Here is a 24,486-nt window from a genome sequence, read left to right on the forward strand (position 1 = left end):
GTATTCTTTTCTCCTCCAAACACGAGAACCTGTGTTTCTACCAAAAAGTTCTTTTTTTGGTTTCATCGCACCATAACATGTTCTCCCAATTATCTTCTGGATCATCCAAATGCTCTCTAGCGAACCGCAGATGGGCCTGGACGTGTACTTTCTTCAGCAGGGGGACACATCTGGCAGTGCATGATTTGAGTCCCTGGCGGCGCATTGTGTTACTGATAGTAGCCTTTGTTACTGTGGTCCCAGCTCTCTGTAGGTCATTCACTAGGTCCCCCCATGTGGTTCGGGATTTTTGCCCACTGTTCTTATCATTTTGACGCCACGGGATGAGATCTTGCATGGAGCCCCAGATCGAGGGAGATTATCAGAGGTCTTTTATGTCTTCCCTTTTCTAATAATTGCTCCCACAGTTGATGTCTTTACTCCAAGCGTTTTACCTTTTGCAGATTCAGTCTTCCCAGCCTGGTGAATGTCTACAATTTTGTCTCTGGTGTCCTTCAACAGCTCTTTGGTCTTGGCCATAGTAGAGTTTGGAGTGTGACTGACAGAGGTTGTGGACAGGTGTCTTTTACACCGATAATGAGTTAAAACAGGTGCCATAAATACAAGTAACTTAATAGAAGTTAGACCTCTTTAACAGCCAGAAATCTTGCTTGTTTGTAGGTGACCAAATACTTTTCCACTCTAATTTGGAAATAAATTCTTTAATAATCAAACAATGTGATTTTCTGTTTTTTTCCACATTCTGTGTCTCATGGTTGAGGTTTTCACATGTTGACAATTACAAGCCTCTCTCATCTTTTCAAGTAGGAGAACTTGCACAATTGGTGGTTGACTAAATACTTATTTGCCCCAATGTATATATTTCAGTGACAGGATAAACCATTCTCCTAATGATGTGGACCACCAAATCAGTCAAAACACCACTACAAAAATGAAAATGGATTACCTTACTTCATCTAAATACATTCACAGATCAAGAACAAACTACGTGCAGTCCATGACATTTATTTCATGTACATTTGCAAGATGGCAGACAGGAGACCAAAAAGAAGGGAAGAAGTCAGTCACATATTTCCTGAACATTAGATCACATTTCTTTTTTTAAGGTTGACATATTCACACATTACTTCCATGCTCACAAATTCCAGTGTTCAATCTCTACAAAAAGCAGAATCAGACTTTTTCCCCAAAAAAATATAGTTACTGGTAGTTTTAAAGCTCGTCACTATGAGTTAAGTGCCATAAATTAAACCTGCACATCTACAGTACATGTAAATCATTCACACATTAAAGTTCCACGCTCATCCATATTATGTGGAATATGTTGATTTGATTCTGAATAATACTTGAAACAAAAACAACACTTTGAGGGTTTAAATAATTCATCTTGCTATTGTAATGTCAAAAGATGCGCTTACGGTGGTAACTAACCTGGTCGAGTTTCAGTCCAACAAACTACACACACACCGAAGCAGACGAGTGGGTGAGATCCTTTTGTATTGCTACAGCACAACCTCCCAAGTCCAATGCAATACGCCTGTGGAGGTTTCACTGTTTTAAAATTCCAAGTAACGTACACTCAAATTCAGCACGTTTGTACAATGTGATTAGCTCTAATCTCATTTGCACCTAAAAATGACCGTTAAACCGACTGTTCCGAGCACATTCCGTATCAATTGGCTCGTTTAGTGTCAATCGAAATAGTCACCTGACTGCACTAATCAACTGTACAAATCTACACGGAGGAGTTCAATTTACATATTAGGCACTTGAATTCACAACAGTAGAGCTAAGACGTGAAATGCTTATGTGCGTCGCAAGAATCAGATCAGCGCTTAGGGGGGTGCTGAGGGTATGGCCCGGCGTAAAGTGGGCATAGTTGGGTGAGGGTAACGGTCAAACAGAAAGGTAAGATGATGTCGAGCTGTAATATAGTGTTTAAATGTTAAAATATCTGTGCCAGCCCGCCAAAAAATTCTACTTGCACACACACCACACGATTGTCTTAAAGGGAACCTTGGACTTAAAGACTTGTAGGCACTAATAAGCCACATTTTTTCTCTTTTACTAAAATATATTGTTAGAAACACATACAGTGGGGCAAATAAGTATTTAGTCAAGCACTAATTGTGCAAGTTCTCCCACTTGAAAATATTAGAGAGGCCTGTAATTGTCAACATGGGTAAACCTCAACCATGAGAGACAATGTGGAAAAAAAAACAAAAAATCATATTGCTTGATTTTTAAAGAATTTATTTGCAAATCATGGTGGAAAATAAGTATTTGGTCAATACTCAATACTTTGTTATGTACCCTTTGTTGGCAATAATGAAGGCCAAACGTTTTCTGTAACTCTTCACAAGCTTTTCACACACTGTTGCTGGTATTTTGGCCCATTCCTCCATGCAGATCTCCTCTAAAGCAGTGATGTTTTGGGGCTGTCGTTGGGCAACACGGACTTTCAACTCCCTCCTCACCCCGTGGCGTCAAACTGATAACAAGAACAGTGAGCAAAAATCCCAGAACCACACGGGGGGACCTATTTAATGACCTCCAGAGAGCTGGGACCACAGTAACAAAGGCTACTATCAGTAACGCGATGCGCCGCCAGGGACTCAAATCCTGCACTGCCAGACGTGTCCCCCTGCTGAAGAAAGTGCACGTCCAGGCCATAACACATTCTCCCAGTCCTCTTCTGGATCATCCAAATGCTCTCTAGCGGACCGCAGACGGGCCTGGACGTATACTTTCTTCAGCAGGGGGACACGTCTGGCAGTGCAGAATTTGAGTCCCTGGCGGCGCATTGTGTTACTGATAGTAGCCTTTGTTACTGTGGTCCCAGCTTTCTGTAGGTCATTCACTAGGTCCCCCCGTGTGGTTCTGGGATTTTTGCCCAGCGTTCTTGTTATCATTTTGACGCCACGGGGTGAGGAGGGAGTTGAAAGTCCGTGTTGCCCAACAACAGCCCTAAAACATCACTGCTCTAGAGGAGATTTGCATGGAGGAATGGGCCAAAATACAAGCAACAGTGTGTGAAAAGCTTGTGCAGTTACAGAAAACGTTTGGCCTCCATTATTGCCAACAAAGGGTACATAACAAAGTACTGAGATGAACTATTGGTATTGACCAAGTACTTATTTTCCACCATGATTAGCAAATAAATTCTTTAAAAATCAAACAATGTGATTTTCTTGTTTTTTTTTTCCACATTCTGTCTCTCATGGTAGAGGTTTACCCATGTTGACAATTACAGGCCTCTCTAATATTTTCAAGTGGGAGAACTTGCACAATTAGTGGTTGACTAAATACTTATTTGACCCACTGTAAATTACTGATATTGATTTTAAAATCTATAATATTTAGTATATGTTTTAACCTTCAGCGGGTGCCACGTTTTACGGGTGCAAGGCACGCTGGGGGTGATGACGTGGTTGGGCTGGACTGGGAGAATAGCTGTGTTGGCTAGCAAGCGAAGCCATTATGATGACTGGCATGATTTTGACACACTCTGCTGCTGGTCTGATTGTTTTGTTGTGTAGCTGTGGGATGAACGTCGTACCTGCATCCAATTCCAACTCATCAGCAGTGTGTTTAAAACGATCCTAGGCGGCTTGCCGAGATATTGACTTGCTGCCATTTGACAGTTTGTATATCCCTTCGTTGCTAGTAGCATCATTGCCTCTTTTTTTCCCGTTTGTCTGCCTCTCACCGTTGTTTTCCCTCTGAGTTTTTTTTTTTTTTTTTTTTTAATTGATCCTGACCTATTGTCACGGACCCTTTTTGTGTCTCCCTTTTCGCGATCGCGTGATTTTTTTTGTGTATGTTCAAAAAACGCTTTTACATAATCCCTATGTCATTGTTGTCTGCTTGCTGTCTGGAGTGAGTCGCGTTTTCGTATTCAGTGGTCAAGTCGGCCGGACTTTCTTTACAGCTGTGTTTGCCTTTCAGGTTTTACTGCACAGACAGACAATGCATGTGGGTTGCGATTGTTTTATAAGGAAAATCATAAATCTAACGTCACGCGGAAGTATAGTCCTGTGGTGTACGTGCTCATCTGTCGCACGGAAAATGTGGGTTCGAATCCCGCTGGAGACCTTCATTTAATTGCTTTTGCTGCTCGTTTTGTGAAATATCGACAGTGCTGTCCTGCTCATCACTTTTCCACTCGAGTTCAAATTGGAAGGGCAGAACCCACGACATGTTTAGGTGACGTCACCGCCCAGAGTGCATTGTGTCATCAACGACAATGGCGACTAAAACTAATTTTTCAAATTTTATAAAAACGAAAACATTGAGAGGGGTTTTAATATCAAATTATTTTAACTCATAATAACTAAAGATGTCCCGATCGATCGGGTCCGATCACGTCATTTTCAGAGTATCGGAATCGGCAAAAAAAATATCGGACATGCCTTTTTTTAACTTTTTTTTTTTTTTTTTTTTTTTTTAAATTAAATCGTTTTCTAACTGTATTTAACGTTACAGACAAAATGTCTTACAATCATCCAGAGTCTTTAGTTTTGGCTTAAAGTAGGGCTATCAAATTTATTGCGTTAACGGCGGTAATTTTTTTTTTTCAATTAATCATGTTAAAATATTTAATGCAATTAACGCATGCTCTGCACGACCCACTCACGCATTGTCGCGTTCAATCTATAATGGCGCCGTTTTACCTATATATAGAGCTAAAAGGCAGCATAATATGAGTAGAGTGAATTTTGGCAGCATTTGGAGCTTTTTTTTAATTGTCTAAAGCCTTACTATCCCTCTCTCAACAATTAGAAAACAATTAGAAATATCGTGGGAACCAATGTGGGGAAGAAAGGTAGTAGTTGATATTTTGCTTAACACACTATGTTATTTACCAACGCAGAGAAGATATATCAATTGGTGCCACTACGCACAGTCATGGTTGCACTTCCCATCATGCATTTGGGCAGAACAGTTAAATGGCTACAGTATCATTTACTGAAAGCTCAACAAATACACTATATGGCAATATTTAGTCACAATATACAAAGTCACATTTATCCTTTAAGAATTACAAGTCTTTCTATCAGTGGATCCCTCTCACAGAAAGAATGTTAATAATGTAAATGCCATCTTGAGGATTTATTGTCATAATAAACAAATACAGTACTTATGTACTGTATGTTGAATGTATATATTCGTCCGAGTTTTATTCATTTTTTTCTTAATGCACTGCCAAAATGTACATGATCGGGAAAAATTATCGGGAATGATTGGAATTGAATCGGGAGCAAAAAAAGCAATCGGATCGGGAAATATCGGGATCGGCAGATACTCAAACTAAAATGATTGGGATCGGATCGGAAGCAAAAAAACATGATCGGAACAACCTTAATAATAACATTTATATTTCAATAACTACAAGTCTTTCTGTCCGTGGTTTGCCTTAAGGAGACTGCGAAAGTGTGGCGGGGCCCACGAATAATTGTCCAGTACAACCCCCCCACCTCCCCTTTGACGGTCCACTCGGGGCGTCCCGTTTATACTCGTCGCACCCGAGCCGTGTTCACATTTGTTCCGCCACTGCTGTAAACGATGTTCAAAGGGGAATTTCTCATCTTGACTTCGAACATTTTTCTACGCACGCATACAATAAGAAACTTCCTGAATGAAAATCCACAAATTCTCCCTTCCTACATTCATACAGCGTACCTCTCGTGAGATGAATCAACCGTGGTGCTTCGAGGGGGTTAAAAAAGGTGCTTCTCGCCACTGAGTTGTCTAACCTCTAGAACAAATAATGATAAAGAAATGTCAAAGCTCAAAACAACAAATAAATACATTCATAAATAAATTCACACATTATTGAAACGCACAGGAAATGCGAAAATGTACTTAGAGGAGTGTGGAAGTAGTCAGTTTGCATGTGGCTTAGCCTCTCGATCAGTTTACTTAACATGTATAGTACCTGGCTTGTACTACCTTCATGTTCAAGTTTAAACACAGTCACTCCTTACATAGCTGAAGTGGACCGGTCCGCATGAAGATTTTTAGCGACGAGAAACATTGAAAGAGAGGTTTATTCCAGTCAATAAAAATCAACAACAGCTATAATTATGTGACCGTAATGATTAAGGCAGGCTATTTTATTTCATAAGGTGCAGTGTTAGTAAGTAGGGTTAATTATGTTTCTTTTAAAAGACCTTTAAAGTCACATAAAATCTGACAGTTCACCTATTTTAGCTTGATTTGTGTAGTGTAGTTGGAAAATTGTTATGAACAGCCTGCAGGAAATACAGTACAGTCATCTAAGTATAGCTACTGCCTTAACATAGCTCTCAGGTCAGAATCAACTTGAATGAAATATTCAATAATGAAAACAAGGAGCCACATCTCGCAACCACGAAACACTTTCCTTACAGTCTGTGCCTACGGGGGTCCGAACGGGGCGGCGAAGGTGGCGGAGGTAGGGTCACGGTCGTCGGGGGATCGGCGGGGTCGTTCATTGGCAAGACCAGGCGGGTTCCCCGGATGGGCACCTCGTGCTCGGCCAGCGCTAGTTCGTGATCCAGGCCCTCGTCGGATGGGCGGTGACGCTTGACGCCGCTGGAGCCCGAGCCGTCCGTACTGACGGTGACGTCGGCATACATGGAGCTCACTCTGGCGTCGTTCAGAATAAAGTCGGAGTCGTCGTCGTGGAGTTGCCCTTCATTCTAGTGTGCGAATAACAAACCGTGGATGAGACGCTAAAATAAGTTTAGTGAGGAGCAGAAGTATTTAGAAAACTTAAAAAAAACTTAAACTTAAAAAAACACTGGACACTGAGATGACCGATTTGCTGCTCGGAAACATTTGCTATGTAGCCTTGCTTTGGATTCAGCATTGTTCCCTCTGTCGTATGTTTTTGCCTTGTTTTTGTTGTTTAAATTGTCAACCTGTTTTTGGTGAGTCTTCAAACTTTTGAAACACGGGAGTCAGTACAAAGGGTTAAAATAAGAAGAGAACACGCAAAGTTCCGCCTTCCCGGTTGGCGCGCGCGGAGGCAGCATCAGCAGAGCGGCACTTTGTTCAGCTGTAGCTGTTTCAGTGCAGCTTGTCTGGGGAGGCGAATTTCAACAAATCATACAATGTGATTTCTGGATTTTTTTTTTAGATTGTGTCTCTGTGAGTGGAAATGCATCTATGATTGAAATTTCAGACCTCTGCCTATTTTCTAAGTGGGTGAACTTGCAAAAAAACTATGGGTGCAAATACTTCTGCTCCTCATTGTATCGATCCTATGGCAACTTTAAAACTTTCAAGTCACTCAAACGATGTTGCCTATTCAGACGTTTCTAAATAATGCAATTTTCTCCAAACCTCGTATGCTTGGGGGCTAGTGAGGCACCGCGCCAACGGTCCACAACAGGCGGGCAGGGTGGCGGTGAGAGGGGGGCCGCTGTGGGTCAGGAGCGGTTTCAGGTAGCTGATTGAAAGTTGTCAAAGACCTCAAACATTTTGGAAAAAGTCAAAATATCCACAAAATGACACAAGTGCTTTAACAAGTACACCAAAATGTAAAATGATTCTCCCCTTGAGGGATTAAATCAGTAATAAAAATGCTCAATTAAAATCCTCCGTTGCTCCACATCAAAGGATACTTGTGATCAAAGTTGTACCAGATCCTGAAGGGCCAAGCGCTTTCATGCTTTGTGTTCCTCCTCAATGAACCATCCAACATTCCCGAACTCTGTCAGGCAAAACATTCCGTCATGTTTTTTTATTTTTATTTTTTTTAAAGTTACCCAATAGATGTTAAGCTGTCATTCTTACCGTGTGGTCTTGATCAGAGTCCACGCCCACACTGAGGGGGAAGACAAAGAGCTGATTTTTGAATGCAGGGGGAAAGAAAAACTCACAATAAAAATATGACTTTAGGTGTCGTCCTTACGGAATGCTCATGAAGGACAGCATAGGCATAGTGCCACCTCCGCAGATCCACACAGTGAAGAAGACGATCAGCAAGGTGGTGGAGAACATCATCTGGCGGGCGTAAGTGGCTGTGTCTCGGATGGAAAGGGCGAATGTCATGGCTCCGCGCAAGCCTACAGTGCACAAGAAGCATAGAATAATAGGAGTGCAATAACTCTAACTTTTGAGCAATATTCAGATCCTTCTCAGTAATAAAAACATTGTTTATTAGTTAAATTAAAAAGTGAAAAACATTTTAAATATTTATTATAGGTCTGTCAAAATTATCGCGTTAACGGGCGGTATTTTTTTTTTTTTTTAATTAATCACATTAAAATATTTGACGCAATTAATGCACATGCCCCACTCAAACAGATTAAAATGACAGCACAGTGCAATGTCCACTTGTTACTTGTGTTTTTTGGAGTTTTGCCGCCCTCTGCTGGCGCTTGGGTACGACTGATTTTATGGGCTTCAGCCCCCATGAGCAACAATGGCGGGCTACTAGTTTATTTTTTGATTGAAAATTTTACTCATTTTATTGAAACTAAAACATTAAGAGGGGTTTTAATATAAAATTTCGATAACTTGTACTAACATTTATCTTTTAAGAACTACAAGTCTTTCTACCCATGGATCGCTTTAACAGAATGTTAATAATGTTAATCTGGTCGATTTATTGTTATAATAAATAAATACAGTACTTATGTACCGTATGTTTAATGTATATATCCATCTTGTGTCTTATCTTTCCATTCCAACAATAATTTACAGAAAAATATGGCATATTTTACAGATGGTTTGAATTGCGATTAATTACGATTAATTTTTAAGCTGTAATTAACTCGATTAAAAATTTCAATTGTTTGACAGCCCTAATTTATTAGCATTTGCTCCATATTATCAAGGCAGTGGCGAATGGTGGTCTTTCAATGAGGGAAGCTCCGCCTGTGAGTGCTTTGTGACGGTGGAGGGGCTCAGCAGCACAAGCTATTCGGTAGGGAAAGAAACTAGAGTGCCAGAAGTCAAAGTCTGCAAACACAAGCAGCTACAATTAAAAAAAAAAAACACACCAGAAATTGAAGCTCAATTCTCCGCTAGTCATTTTTAACAATGCAAGTGTTGCTAGTTTGATTAATAAAGTCTTAGGTTCAACTCAGAACAACAGAACGAAAACTGAAAAATGCCTCCCATAGATGTTAATACGATAAGTCACTTTCGCTCATTTCGCTGTCAATCAAAAAGGGATTCATCCTCAGATAGACTATCCAATCATCATGCAGAGAAACCCCACATACTGTCCATTAACCGGGATAAACCTAGCCTTGAGTTTGCCACCTCGCCCGAGTCTGTGTCTGTTTGGCCTTTCTGTTTGATCGCTGTCGACCCGAATAAATTGTCAACTCTTTCTCGGCGAGCCTTCTTTAAACCTTTCAAAATGGAGTCAGTACAAAGGGTTAAGACTAACGTGAACGCACAGAGTTTGGCCCTCTGGCCGGTTTGTCGGGATTTGCCGGCCCGGGTCGTTGGAGCTGCGCCAGCGTGTGTCCGGTGGTTCGGCTGGCGCGATTCCAGCGGTCTGGCTAGAAGGTCCGATTCCTTTAATAGTGTTTTTCTATTTAGGAGTGTTTTGAGGTATTTAAAGTAGGGCTGTCAAATGATTAAAATTGTTAATCGAGTTAATTACAGCTTAAAAATTAATCGTAATTAAACGCAATTCAAACCATCTACAAAACATGCCATATTTTTCTGTAAATTATTGTTGGAATGGAAAGATAAGACACAAGACGGATATATACATTCAACATACGGTACATAAGTACTGCATTTGTTTATTAAGACAATAAATCAACAAGATGGCATTAACATTATTAACATTCTCTGAAAGTGATCCATGGATAGAAAGACTTGTAGTTCTTAAAAGATAAATGTTAGTACAAGTTATAGAAGTTTTATATTAAATCTCCTCTTAATGTTTTCGTTTTATTAAAATTTGTAAAATTTTCAATCAAAAAAATAAACTAATAGCTCACCATTGTTGATATCAATAATTACACCATGCTCACTCATTGTGCTGAAGCCCATTAAATCATTTGGACCCAAGCGCCAGCAGAGGGCGCCAAACACCAAAAAGCAAGTAACAAGCGGACATTACACTGCTGTCATTTTAATCTGTTTGAGCGGGGCAGGTGCGTTAATTGCGTCAAATATTTTAACGTGATGTATTTTAAAAAATAATTACCGCCCGTTAACACGATAATTTTGACAGCCCTGATTTAAAGGGTTAATTCTGATTTACGCGGAAATCTGACATTGAAAAAGCAATTCTTGCCATTATAAGCTCAAGACTGGACGACTGCAATGCACTTTTTGTTTGTCTTTGAAAGTCCTCTATAGTCTGCAACTTGTTCAAAATGCTGCTGCTTGATTAACTGGTACACCCAGACATGAACATATTACACCCGTGCTGTTATCTCTCTGCTGGCTTCCAGTTAATTTTAGAACTGATTTCAAACTCTTACTGTTTGTTTTTAATTCTACTAATGAGCTGGCTCCTTCTTATTTGTCGGAGATTTTAAACCTTCCTAACTTTGTCAGGGCTCTTTGTTCTACCGGCCCGCTTCTTTTGAAAGTTCCAAGGTCAAGACTTAAACAGTTGGGTGATCGATCTTTTACAGTTGCTGCCCCCAGATTGTGGAACAGCCTAACCCCTGAATACCGCACCATTAAGAATCCAGGCCTTTTAAAATCATGGTTAAAGACCCAGTTGTTTAGACTCGCCAATTATCCAGACTAGGGTAGCCTGGTTTCATTTCTTAAGGGTTTAAATGCTTTGGATGTTATGTTTTATTGTTTTATTTGCTGTTTTGACTTTTACCGCGATGCGTTGTTTTTTTTTATTTTGTTTTTCTCGCTCAGTGTCACTGGAGAATACTTTCCTGCCTTTTATTTATTGTGAACTATATTGTTGTTGTAAAGCACTTTGTGGACCTTTGGGGGTTTTGTAAAGAGCTATGGAAATAAATTGATTTTTTTATTTTATTTGAAATCCGAGTTACAGTATATCGCCACCGCAGGAACGGAACTAGTTCGTAAACCGGGGACAACCTGTACATTTGATCAGTTATCGTTTGACATTTTGGGGGAAGCTGAGCTTCCCTTGCAGTCTTAGAGCAATCGCCACTGCCATTGTGCCACTGTAAAAACAGATAAGTGTTGTCAAAATAATAAAAAACAACATTTAACACTCACCTTTCACTACAGGAAAAGAACAAAAGAAAACCATGCCAAACAATATTTAAACAACACTTCCCTCTACTGGTGTAAAAAGGCAGAGTAAATTTTAGTGATTGCTGTGTGGATGATCCATTTCTCTGTGTGGTGTTCGATAAAAACTAGAAACTGCAATTTCTGGAGAAATTACTCTTGAGTCTTTCATGTGTGGCTATACAGATCTTATACAGTGGGGCAAATAAGTATTTAGTCAACCACTAATTGTGGAAGTTCTCCCACCTGAAAATATTAGAGAGGCCTGTAATTGTCAACATGGGTAAACCTCAACCATGAGAAACAGACTGTGGGGGAAAAAAACCCAGAAAATCACATTGTTTAATTTTTAAAGAATTTATTTGCAAATCATGGTGGAAAATAAGTATTTGATGCATACCAAAAGTTCGTCTCAATACTTTGTTATGCACCCTTTGTTGGCAATAACGGACACACACTGTTGCTGGTATTTTGGCCCATTCCTCCATCCAGATCTCCTCTAGAGCAGTGATGTTTTGGGGCTGTCATTGGGCAACACGGACTTTCAACTCCCTCCTCACCCCGTGGCGTTAAAATGATAACAAGACCGGGGAGCAAAAATCCCAGAACCACACGGGGGACCTAGTGAATGACCTACAGAGAGCTGGGACCACAGTAACAAAGGCTACCATCAGTAACACAATGCGCCGCCAGGGACTCCAATCCTGCACTGCCAGTTGTGTCCCCCTGCTGAAGAAAGTACACGTCCAGGCCCGTCTGCGGTTCGCTAAAGAGCATTGGATGATCCAGAAGAGGACTGGGAGAATGTGTTATGGTCAGATGAAACCAAAATAGAACTTTTTGGTAGAAACACAGGTTCTCTTGTTTGGAGGAAAATAAATACTGAATTGCACCATACCCACTGTGAAGCATTGGGGTGGAAACATTATGCTTTGGGACCAGGACGACTTATCTGTGTAAAGGAAAGAATGAATGGGGCCATGTATCGAGAGATTTTGAGTGAAAATCTCCTTCCATCAGCGAGGGCATAGAAGATGAGACGTGGCTGGCTCTTTCAGCATGACAATGATCCCAAACACACAGCCCGGGCAACAAATGAGTGGCTTCGTAAGAAGCATTTCAAGGTCCTGGAGTAGTTTAGCCAGTCTCCAGGTCTCAACCCCATAGAAAATCTGCAGAGTGAGTTGAAAGTCCGTGTTGCTCAACGACAGCCCCAAAACATCACTGCTCTAGAGGAGATCTGCATGGAGGAATGGGCCAAAATACCAGCAACAGTGTGTGAAAAGCTTGTGAAGAGTTACAGAAAACGTTTGGCCTCCATTATTGCCAACAAAGGGTACATAACAAAGTATTGAGATGAACTTTTGGTATTGACCAAATACTTATCTTCCACCATGATTTGCAAATAAATTATTGAAAAATCAAACAATGTGATTTTCTGTTTTTTTTTTTTCCACATTCTGTCTCTCATGGTTGAGGTTTAACCATGTTGACAATTACAGGCCTCTCTAATATTTTCAAGTGGGAGAACTTGCACAATTAGTGGTTGACTAAATACTTATTTGCCCCAGTGTATCAGCCCAGGTTGGTTTGCTAACATTTCTGGGACAATATCAGGTCACTTCCTATTGATTTGGTGACATATTGGGGGCGTGGCCTGGTCATTTCAGGTCATTTGGGAACGTTTGGGGGCGTGGCCTAGTCATATCCGGTCATTTGGGGACGTTTGGGGGGCGTGGCCTAATCATATCAGGTCATTTGGGAACATTTCGGAAAGAAAATGACCACAGGAGCACTGAAAATTGATCAAGAGAAAATTATATTCAGTTTTTTAAAAATTAATGGAAAGGCTGCCCCAAAAGCACATTGTTTTATTTAAAAGCTGTCATGGTATTGTGTAAAAGACTACATTTTGACCATTCCCATCAGGTTATGAATGCACTTTATAGGTACTAAATAACTGTACAGCCTTGGGTTATATGAATTCCTATATTTACTCAATAGAAGCACAACAAACTCTCCTAAATTGTAGCTTTGGGCTTTTATTCAAATGTGTGTTACAGTCTACAGTATGCGCTGGACTGTAAATTTAGCAAATGATTGTTCTACTTAAGCGGACCTCTGGCAATGTATTTATGATAATAACATCAAAAGTGCTTGCCTGTCTCAGTACAACTGAGATAAATCACAAAACATGTTTGATCTTAAATTTGCCTTTTGCAATATTTGTGCTTCCACCTCATGTCAGCACCTTTATTTAGTTGAAGCCTAAAGCAATACCACTTCAAATGGAGCCTCAGAGAATCATGGTTTGCCTCCTGCAAGTACTTTTTTTAATGCAATGTTGTACATGCACATTAAAAAATTCCATTCCTCTCAGTAGTTTAGTTCATAGTGTCAACCTATAATTTTATACACATGGGAAGATACTGTTCAGATCGTTGATACGTATTTTATATGTTGAAAATTATTTCGATTATTGTAGTGTAACCTTCTAGTTTTTTTTTTAGATGGTCACCTTTGAGTTTTGTTTACTAAAAAGGATTAATAATATATTTTTGGACGCACAGAAAAATATGTGTACGTACTTTGTTAGTATGTGTGAGTTTTTTTATTTTAGTTTTCATCACCTATTGTTGGCCATTGTTTCAGTGCAGGTGTAGATGAAATTGTTCACCACATTTTGCAAGAGAACGTTCAGATGTTTTGACCTTAGCGACCTCACGAGTGTCTATTAGTGCCACAACGATTAATCGATTAACTCGAGTAATTCGATTAGAAAAAAGGTTCGAATTAAATTCTGCTGCTTCGAGTATTCGTTTAATTAGAGTGGCGTTGTAATGGTTTATTTTGAAAATGTTTGCATTTAGTTTTATTGATTTGGGTGGATACACAGCCCTCTAGTGGCGACAGTGAATATGACACAACTCATTTCACCTGTTAAGATCTACATAAGTTTTTCTTTGAGGTAATGTTTTTTTAATGCATTCGTAATTTAGTTTATTGCTATATATAGACGTGTTTTGTGGGAATATGTGTTTGTGTTTGAACCATTTGATAATTGTAAAAAAAAAAAAAAAAAATACGTTTGCGTTTTATAGCATTTATGCTAGCGGACTTTTGCTATGTAAATTAGCCAATTGTACTTTTTGTTGTACTTAGATCCTCATTTACCGTATTGGTCCAAATATAAAATGGCCCTGATTATAAGACGACCCTCTCTTTTTCAAGACTCAAGTTTGAAAAAAAGACTTTTTGAACACCAAATTAATTTTTATACAGAAAATAATTACAGTACATCCGAAACAAATTATAAAAATATATTTGAGAGAAATTAGCATGTTATTTTGCCTCATTCAAATCTTAATATCTGAACATTTAAATATGTAAACTAAATTGCAATCACATTCGTAAATGAATGGATTCTGGTTTTTGAAATGTAAATAAACAAATCTATTGTGATAAAAAAACAAAATTGTTATAACTGCATTAACCATCAAAATGAGGTTTAACTGTAACTGTAGTCTTGAAACAAATCTGAATAAGGAGAAACATTGCAATAAAACAATGCAAACTGGTTAAACTTGAGAGTAGCTCAGATCTGTCATGACAGAACATCGCTTCAATGATATCTGGTGCCATCTAGCGTCGTGAATGGGTATAATGTCTAGACCGTGAATATAAGACGACCCCCACTTTTTCAGTCTTATTTCAATGCGAAAAACACCGTCTTATATTCGGGCCAATACGGTATTTATTTTTTTACATCATTTGAGGCTCAGCTCAGGTATTTTAATTTTCTATGTTCCTTAACCATTACTCGATTATTCGAACCTAGTAGTTCATCGATTAATCGACAGCTAAAATAATCGATAGCTGCAGCCCTAGTGCCTATTACAACATAGTACCTGCAAACATCATGACATGTTGAAAATTGGATCCGATCTTGTTCTTGCGGCCCAGGTTGAGCAGGAAAGACAATGGATAAATGTTTGCCGCCCTCCCCAAGAACACCGCCACCTAAAGTAGTAATTGTCAAGGACAAAATGCCATTGCGCCTATAGGCAGACATATGGAGGCACCAGTTAATGACAGAGTACAAAATGTCACGGATGGAATGGCATACTTCGCAGGTTTCACACGATACAACTACGACTACAGCGTAAAGAGGAAAATCTAGAAATGTCAGTGAAGTAATGTCCACTCATTTTTGTTTTCTTAAAATGGGTGACATTTTCCTATTCTATGTGTAGTTAGCCTGCATTGTAGCAGTGTTTGGTTGTGTCATTCATGTGACGTGCTGCACCCACCCTTACTCAGCCCACTTACTCGCTCGCTCCAGGCTCGCTTGTTTGGAAACACATAGTAAGATTTGTTTTTTAATCTTGGCAAGAGAGAATATGCAATGTTGCTTTAGCCATTAAAGGTCTGCACTGTGTTATCATCTCAATAAACGTAACTCGGAGCATTAGCATAGCATTCGTGTTCTCGTTAGCATTAGCAGTTAGCATGGCGAGCGTCATCTTAAAGCGGAAGTTGAGAATTTTTTACATTAGGCTTAATCTTCAAGTTTGTGTTGGTGTAATTAGTCGGTCCGTGCAGTTTGTAAGTTATCTATTATTTTCAGGGCTCCGGAGTGGCTAAGCTAGCGCGCATCAATGGTCCTGTCTGAGCATGCCAATAAAAAAATGATATGAATAGACCTAACATAGTAAAAAATACATTTAAAATCCAGATCATTGTTCAAAATATATATGCGGCCAAAACAACGTCACACCAAACTGCCGAAATTAATTTCATTCTGCGGGACTATTTTTTTTTTAGATGTGTAATGCGACGACAATAGGGAGGAGTGCCTCGGCCACTTGTGCTCATGCTGCATTCAAGGAAGGTGGAAAGTCGGACTTATCCCACTCGGATGGTACCAGTTGTAACCTCAAAGCATAAATAGCAACATGGCTGATCACGACAAGTTGTTTTTTATTTTGGCCATCTAAAGACATTTTGTCCTCCAGCAAACCTGCCTCCCAGTTCGACTGGCGTTCCAATTATATTTTTCCTTGTAGGAGGCTGGAAAAACTGACTTCCCACCTTCCTCGAATGCAGCATCAGTCTCTACTGAGCCTTGACTAAATATCGGCAACATGGTGAAATGTGCATTTAGAGGCTGTGGAAATCGACATAAGAAATGGGCAAATTAAAGTTTCCACAATTTCTCTAAGAAGAACGAGGAACAATATAAACCATGGTTACTTGGTGCTGGCTACGACATAAACATACTGGAAGAAAAAAATACCCCTCCGCTCTACACCCTGTTCCTTGCAGAGCTGCTGGATTACAAATGTTTCTGTTCATGCTACAGTTATTGACATGCAATCAGAAGTTTTAATAACTTTATCCTGACATAGACTTCATAATATATTGACATGACACATTCCCTGTTCACTGCGTCACACCTACCCGAAGGGGGCCATCCCACACTCCGCTACATTTATTAGCAGTCGGTCACATGCAGCGATCTGACGCCGGATTTATGTTGAAAAATATGAAAGCTGTACTGCATACAAACAGGAAGGATTGTCTCAGGAGTGATTTGTTTGAGGATTCAAGGTAATTTTTATATTTTTCGTGCATGCATTTTGAAACGTTGTGCAAAATAATCAATGGGAGAAATTAGCCGCTACAGCGTTAGCATTATACTTCACAATATTTACATAAAATAACTGTTAACTGCCCGTTTTTTTGCTTTTAAACCAAGAATCGAGACTGTTTTGCGTCCATTTCTATAAAGAATTCAGGGATTTAAAGCATTTACTCACAAGAATTTTACACGCAAAAAGCTCTTTGTTGTACTAAGGGGGCCGCCACAGTGACTTAAAGACTAGCAGCACATTCGACATATTTACGTAAAATAATTCTAACTGCCGTTTTTTTTTTTGTTTTTTTTTTTTTTGCTTTTAACCAAGAATCGAGACTGTTTTGCATCCATATCTATAAAGAACTCAGGGATTTAAGCATTTATTCACAAGAATTTTCAACACAAAAAGATCTTTGTCTATGATATGGTGGCTGCTAATTTGCTTACTGACTAGCATCATAGTTCGCAATATTTACGTAAAATAAATGCTAACTGCATGTTTTTTTTGCTTTTAACCAAGAATCGAGATTGTTTTACGTCCATATCTATGAAGAATTCAGGGATTTGAGCATTTATTTCACGAGAATTTTCAACGGAAAAATCTCTTTGTCTGTGTTTCCACTCGGTCAGCTTTGACAGAGATAGGCCCCTAATCAGCACTGAACCCAGTGTCCCGTGAATACATTATGAAATCTGTGAACCTGGAAACATAGCAGATTGATTGCGTGGGTCATCGGTGATTTACATGCGTGCATATGTTGTTATTTTTATCGGCATGCTAAGACGGGACCAAGACTCACGCTAGCTTAGCCACTCCGGAGCATGGAAACTAACAAATAACTAACAAACTCCACAAAATTTGTTGAAATCAACTCCACCGACTAATTCTGGATAAATTCTGAACTTCCCCTTTAAAATCTTGGGCAACTTTTTTTTTTCATTCAGTACATGGTGTCCAGGTAAGTATGATTCATTGTAAATAATGTACTATTTTCCTTGCCTGGTACACCAGACTCACCGCTGTTCCAGCTATTGAGTCTGGCCACCATTCCAGCGGATACAATTTCCAGGGCGGAGCAAGCCACAGCAAACAGACAGCAGAGTGGACCAATCAGCGACGGGCAGACATGACGTTAGTACAATGACGACATCTCTCAATGACGAGGGACTTGCGCGCGGAAGTAAACATACGAAGAGAGCGGAGTTTATTCAACATGGCTAGCGCGAGAGACTGTTGTCAAAGACTCGTGTCGATGTGTTTTTGGTCATTTAAAAGGGATTTTACCGTGGATTGGACCATATTCTCGGCTCTCCCGTTCACCATCTGTGTTGGAGACGACTTTCGACGCGCAAGAGTGACGTTGCTCTTTAAGAACACGTCACGCAAATAAACTAATCTGATTTGTCGATTGATTTTGTACCTGCTCGAAAGGCCGTTAATGGGATGGTTTCCAGACTATTTCTCTCAGTGTTTGGAAAAATACAGGGAGAATAGTCTGGCAGAGCCAGGCAACTATTTTCCTGCCGAGTGTTTATTATCGTCAACAAGTTGGCGTTGTCCTTGTCGACACGTGCTCGCCTGTCAGTGTTCTTTCTAAATGTTTGGAAGCCTTTAATTTATTCATTTTGGACAAAAAATTTAAAATTTTGCAGACAAAAACACTTGTCTGGGTTTTCGTCAACGAAAACGAGATGAACACGAACACATTTTGAAATGACTAAAATATGACTAAGACGAATAAGTATTTTCATACAAAATACTACGCCGTAAATTAGAAGGGATGCCAAAAACAACATTGGACTTCCACTATATGAAAATTACAAAATGCACATTATAAATTATAAACAAGAAGACAAGGATACAAAGGCGCCGATGATGAACAGAGGGTTGAAGACGTGCGACTGAAAGGAGAAGAGCGTCAGTCCCATGTAGGAGAAGATGAAGTTCTCTGCCAGAAAGTTGAGCAGCTCGAATAACTGCAACGTGACAGCAAGACAAACAACACACGCGGCTTAATGCTTAATAGTAATGTTTGTTGACATTAATGTTTGAATGACATGCCCCAGTTGGAATCAATACAAGAAACAACTGGACCAAAAACATAAGTGGGGCATACTGTACCTGTTTGGTCCGATCCTGTGAGTCACGAGAGAGATTGTTATAGGTGTAATGAGCCTGGGTGATGCCACAGAACAGCACCGCAACCACGCCTGGATTCAGACAATGAGAACATTATTGGACCGTTTACGGAATCTAAAAATAATGAAACCATAATTATGCGAATCTGGCACCAGTAAAACCGCAGGCCTCTGCCAACAGGAAGGTGCTCCAGGACATGAGGAAAAACAGTGCCGTCTCCAGCAAGGGGAAGTCCCTCAGCTTCGTAAACTTGGTCACGTGATGAAAAGTTAAACGAAATCAACCATTTAACTTGATATACAAGAACAAAACAACTCAAACAAGGTGTGAATACATGTTTGTTTAGATGTGACATATTTAAAAAAAAAATACAATAACAAAACACTATTGGGAAGCTAGCGTTCCAAGAAAATTCATCGCAATAACAAGATGATGAGAAGGATATGAGCGCCGTCACAACACCGGTGGCCACGCCAAGCGCAAATGATCCGCTGAAGACACCCAGGAAAATGCCAAAGGACTTGAGCATGGCCATGGCCTCAAAACTGTGGCTGTTGTCTCCCGCCGGCTGGTAGGCCACAATGGAACTGTGGGCCGGATAAACAGCATGATCGTACACAGTATAAGCCTTGCATATTCACGCTGCGTGCCAAAATTGACCTCCTAATCTAAACCCAGAACACGCTTGTAAATGTTAAAAATTCCAAACCAAGCTAAATTCTCTCAAACAGTGGATTCTGTGTCCTTATTAATTGCCTGTTTGTTGTCCTGGGGCTATCATGCTATTCTTAAACCAACTCAAATCCCTTAGGACATGTTAGAAAAAGTACAAAAACATTCAAAACATAATACTGTATTGGCCCGAATATAAGATGGCCCTGATTATAAGATGACCCCCTTTTTCAAGACTCAAGTTTGGAAAAAAAGACTTTTTGAACACCAAATTAATTTTCATACAGAAAATAATTACCGTACATCCGAAACAAATGATTATAACAATATATATGAGAGAAAAAGCATGTTATTTTTCATAATTCAAATCTTAATTTCTGAACATTTAATTATGTAAACTAAAGTGCAATCACATTTGTAAATGAATGGCTTCTGGTTTTTGACATGTAAATAAACCAATCTATTGTGATAAAACAACAAAATTGCAATAACTGCATTAACCATCAAAGTGAGGTGTAACTAACTGTAGTCTTGAAACAAATCTGAATAAGGAAAAACATTGCAATAATATATGCAAACTGGTTAAACTTGAGAGTACCTGAGATCTGTCATGACAGAACATCGCTTCAATGATATCTGGCGCCATCTTGCGTCGTGAATGGGTATAACGTCTAGACCGCGAATATAAGACGACCCCTCTTTTCAGTCTTATTTCAATGCAAAAAAACACCGTCTTATATTCGAGCCAATACGGTATATGATCATTAGAGGTGGGAATCTTTGTGCACCTAACGATTCGATTACGATTCAGAGGCTACGATTCGATTATAAATCGATTACTGATGCACCCCCCCCCCCCCCCCCCCCCCAGCTATTAGCTGCTTTTAATGTTTTGTACATTAGTTAAAAAATTGTACAAAAATCCTCTCTGGCTTAAATAAACAACTATTTCAGTATCAAGTTAACAGTTTAAACAGTAAATAAAATACTCGAGTCCCCATTCTGTATCAGCAGCTTTAAACTACATTTAATTAATCTAATGTTGTCAATCAACCGTTAAAGTTATTTAAATTGCTCCCGTTATTCCATACTTTCGACATGTTTTAAAACTGTTTCATCACTTAAATATTAGGGCTGTCAAAATTATCGCGTTAACGCCTCCTTAAAGTTTAAAGCGGTGGTTTAATTCGTCAGTGGAGTTGGTTTCAACAAATTCCGTGCAGTTTGTTATTTATTTGTTAGTTGCAGGGCTCCATAGGGACATGCAATGGTAATTTTGAATAACATTATCCTGAAAACATAGCCAATACCATTGATTGTATGGGTCATCTGTGATTCGCATTCGTTTTTTAATGGCATGCTAGCAAGCACCATTGACTCACGTTAGCTTAGCCAGTCCGGAGCCCTTAACTAACAGATAACTAACAAACTGCACGGAACTTGTTGAAACCAACTCCACCGACAAATTTAACCCCGCTAACTCGAAAATTAAGCTTAATATCACAAATTCTGAACTTCCTCTTTAACTTATAAATAAATCAATTTAAGTACAGTGGTACCTCTACTTTAAGGAAACCTCAGACTTAAAGACTTGTAGGCTCTAATTAGCCACAGTTGTTCTCTTTTACTAAAATATGTTATCAGAAACACATAAAATACTGCCATTGATTTAAAAATCTATAATATTTAGTACATGTTTTGACCTACGGCGGCCGCCATGTTTTAAGCGTGCATTGGAGGCTCAGGGTGATGACGTAGAGTGTCACTATCACTCGACCAATAGTACAGGGTTACTGCAATTATTTCTAAGCGGCGAGACGTCCAACACATGCGCTCATCGGTTAAAAGCGTCGAGTACTTACAATTTGTGTTTTTATTAGGGCTGTCAAAACTATCGCGTTAACGGGCGGTAATTAATTTTTTAAATTAATCACGTTAAAATATTTGAGGTAATTAACGCACATGCCCCGCTCAAACAGATTAAAATGACAGCAGTGTAATGTCCGCTTGTTACTTGTTTTTTGGTGTTTGGCGCCCTCTGCTGGCGTTTGGGTCCATATGATTTTATGGGCTTCAGCACAATGAGTGAGCATGGTGTAATTATTGACATCAACAATGGCGAGCTACTATTTTATTTGTTTGATTGAAAATTTTTACAAATTTTAATAAAACGAAAACATTAAGAGGGGTTTTAATTAGGGCTGTCAAACGATTAAAATTTTTAATCGAGTTAATTACAGCTTAAAAATTAATTAATCGTAATTAATCGTAATTCAAACCAACAAAAAAATATGCCATATTTTTCTGTAAATTATATATATATATTCTGTATAATAAATTGCTGGAATGGAAAGATAAGACACAAGATGGATATATACATTCAACATACGGTACATAAGGACTGTAGTGGGCATTTCACTCTACTGTCATTTAAATCTGTCTATGCTGTCCTCACTCCGAAGCGTCTACTTTTTCCAAAGCTAGACAGCTAGTGAACGACGCCTTAATAATCAGACTTCTTCCTTTTTCATCTGATTTATTGATAAAATGGCCTCAAGCCATTGTCCTCTTTAGACCGTCGTAAAACTACAAAAAAAAGTACACAAGCATTGCATTAGCAACAACGTTAGCTTAGCACGCTATACAGGTTCACTAAACATAAACAAAAAGCGTCTCATACAAAAAATATAACATTTCCCTTACTAACATAATATGTACATTCTTTACAACAACCATACTTACGGACAAATGTTGTCCAAGGATCATGTAAGCACAACATTACAACGTAGGCGTCAGCCCGAGACGTCGTGCAGCCATATTGAACTGGCAAGAACACAATAAAGCATGTCGCAAAGCGACCACAAGAATTCGCTGTTAGACAGCACAAAAAGCCTTGCTGTAAAACTTACCAAAAGGCAGAATACTGTCTGAGCGGGACATGTGCGTTAATTTCGTCAAATATTTTAACGTGATTAATTTTAAAAATTAATTACCGCGCGTTAACGCGATAATTTTGACAGCCCTAGTTTTAATATAAAATTTCTAGAACTTGTACTAACATTTATCTTTTAAGAACTACAAGTCTTTCTATCCATGGATCGCTTTAAGAGAATGTTAATAATGCTAATACCATCTTGTTGATTTATTGTCTTAATAAACTAATACAGTACTTATGTACCGTATGTTGAATGCATATATCCGTCTTGTGTCTCATCTTTCCATTCCAACAATAATTTACAGAAAAATATGGCATATTTTATAGATGTTTGAATTGCGATTAATTACGAGTAATTTTTAAGCTGTAATTAACTCGATTAAAAAGTTTAATCGTTTGACAGCCTTAGTTTTTATTGAGTCTTTTACTACCTTTTCATTGCCTTAAAATACTTTCTGCAAGTGTTTCCCTTTCATACTTTTAAGCATTGTTTTCTTGTGGTGGCCTTAAAGCAGATTGTTGATCTGTTGACCAAATTAAACCACCCTTATTTGATATTACTACGTTTAAGTATTTTCTTAATGCATCTTTAGTATGTTCTGTCTGTGTGCATTTTAACAAAAATGGGTGAAAGCGCATGGTAGTATTTTGGGTGTCAAATTCACCTCTTGTAAGACGTTTCGCCAGTGTAGCACATTTTGGCAGAACACAATTTTTTTCACCTACTCTCGTTTCATCTCATCCCGTCTTTGCTGTTGATTTTGCTTTTGCTGCTCGTTTTGTGAAATATCCACAGTGCTGTCATGCTCATTAGTGTTCCTCTCAGGTTCAAATTGAAAGGGTACAACAGAGTTATGTCGCTAGAGTCACACTCTGGAAGCCCGGCAGCGTAACCATGTGACCGCCCTGCAACGTCAACAACAACGGCGACCTACTAGTTAAACTAATCTTACAAATTGAATAAAAACGAAAACATCAAGAGGGGTTTAAATATCAAATTATTTTAACTCATAATAACGTTTATCTTTTATGAACTACAAGTCTTTCTATCCGTGGATCCCTTTAAGAATCTCTTTACAAACAGAATTTTCTGGTTAAAACACGCCTCAACGGGAAAATATTGCCTCTTGTTAAGAAAGAAATTTCAGGATACAAAAGGCAAACATACACTATGGCTGGTACTCGCAGCTCCCAGAGATGACTGAACATAACATACTTCTGGCTGCTCTGCCATTGGCGATTTCCTCGATTTCTTGGCATCCAATTGGCTAAGAGGGACCTCTACTGTATGTGTACAGTATATGTGTATCCCAGCGTCTTCATTCGCCCCTCGTGTTACGACAGCTTTGCTTAAGTGTATTAAATTTTAGTCTTTATTGTTGGTTTTTTACATTATGCACAACTCAGATTTTATGTTTATTGTGCAATACTCTAATTGTAACATGTATTTGTTACATGTTTTGATGCAATTTTATGCGTTAAAAAAGATTTTTGTCTGAATTTTGGGGGGCTTGGAAAGGATTAGGGGATTTCCAGGAAAACGTGTCTCTACTTAGACTTTTCAAGTTAAGAAATTACTTCCAGAACCAATTAATTTCGTAAGTAGAGGTGCCACTGTAAATAGGACAATGCTCTTCATGCATGTGCATCAATATAATGTGATGTGTGGAAACTTAAGCAGGAAAAACAATTAGTAGCTCTGCCTACAACTGCACTGCATTATTGATAAGAATCCCAAATATAGATTTCTCATGTTACAGTTGACACAATTCTCTGTCCAAATAAAGGACTCATTTATTATACAGTGGGGCAAATAAGTATTTAGTCAACCACTAATTGCGCAAGGTCTTCCACTTGAAAATATTACAGAGGCCTGTAATTGCAACATGGGTAAACCTCAACCATGAGAGACAG

General features: G+C 39.0%; 2 protein-coding genes across 9 annotated transcripts in view; one reads left to right on the forward strand and one right to left on the reverse strand.

Annotated features, from left to right (window-relative positions):
* The window catches only part of il2rga (interleukin 2 receptor, gamma a), a 113,404-nt gene that overhangs the window by 52,456 nt on the left and 36,462 nt on the right, over positions 1-24,486 (forward strand). For 4 of the 7 annotated variants that reach the window (XM_057820309.1, XM_057820312.1, XM_057820314.1 and 1 more), the window contains one exon: positions 7,888-8,001. The exons of 2 other annotated variants lie outside the window; for them this stretch is intronic. The gene's annotated coding sequence lies outside the window, so the exon portion shown is untranslated. Of the gene's footprint in view, positions 1-7,887; positions 8,002-17,837; positions 17,958-24,486 lie in introns of all 7 variants that reach the window. One more of the 7 variants, XM_057820310.1, reaches the window with a different exon arrangement.
* slc9a6b (solute carrier family 9 member 6b) overlaps positions 3,071-24,486 on the reverse strand; it is a 37,586-nt gene continuing 16,170 nt past the window's right edge. For both annotated transcript variants that reach the window (XM_057820297.1, XM_057820295.1), the window contains 10 exons: positions 19,411-19,552; positions 19,118-19,223; positions 18,948-19,036; positions 18,689-18,802; positions 15,096-15,207; positions 7,901-8,054; positions 7,783-7,813; positions 7,611-7,699; positions 7,330-7,435; positions 3,071-6,683 (listed from right to left, as the gene is read on the reverse strand). In XM_057820297.1, coding sequence (XP_057676280.1) covers positions 6,387-6,683; positions 7,330-7,435; positions 7,611-7,699; positions 7,783-7,813; positions 7,901-8,054; positions 15,096-15,207; positions 18,689-18,802; positions 18,948-19,036; positions 19,118-19,223; positions 19,411-19,552 — 1,240 coding nt within the window. In that variant the 3' untranslated portion in view covers positions 3,071-6,386. The remainder of the gene's footprint in view (positions 6,684-7,329; positions 7,436-7,610; positions 7,700-7,782; positions 7,814-7,900; positions 8,055-15,095; positions 15,208-18,688; positions 18,803-18,947; positions 19,037-19,117; positions 19,224-19,410; positions 19,553-24,486) is intronic.

This window comes from Corythoichthys intestinalis, chromosome 18 (assembly GCF_030265065.1).
Source record: "Corythoichthys intestinalis isolate RoL2023-P3 chromosome 18, ASM3026506v1, whole genome shotgun sequence".
NCBI lineage: Eukaryota > Metazoa > Chordata > Actinopteri > Syngnathiformes > Syngnathidae > Corythoichthys > Corythoichthys intestinalis.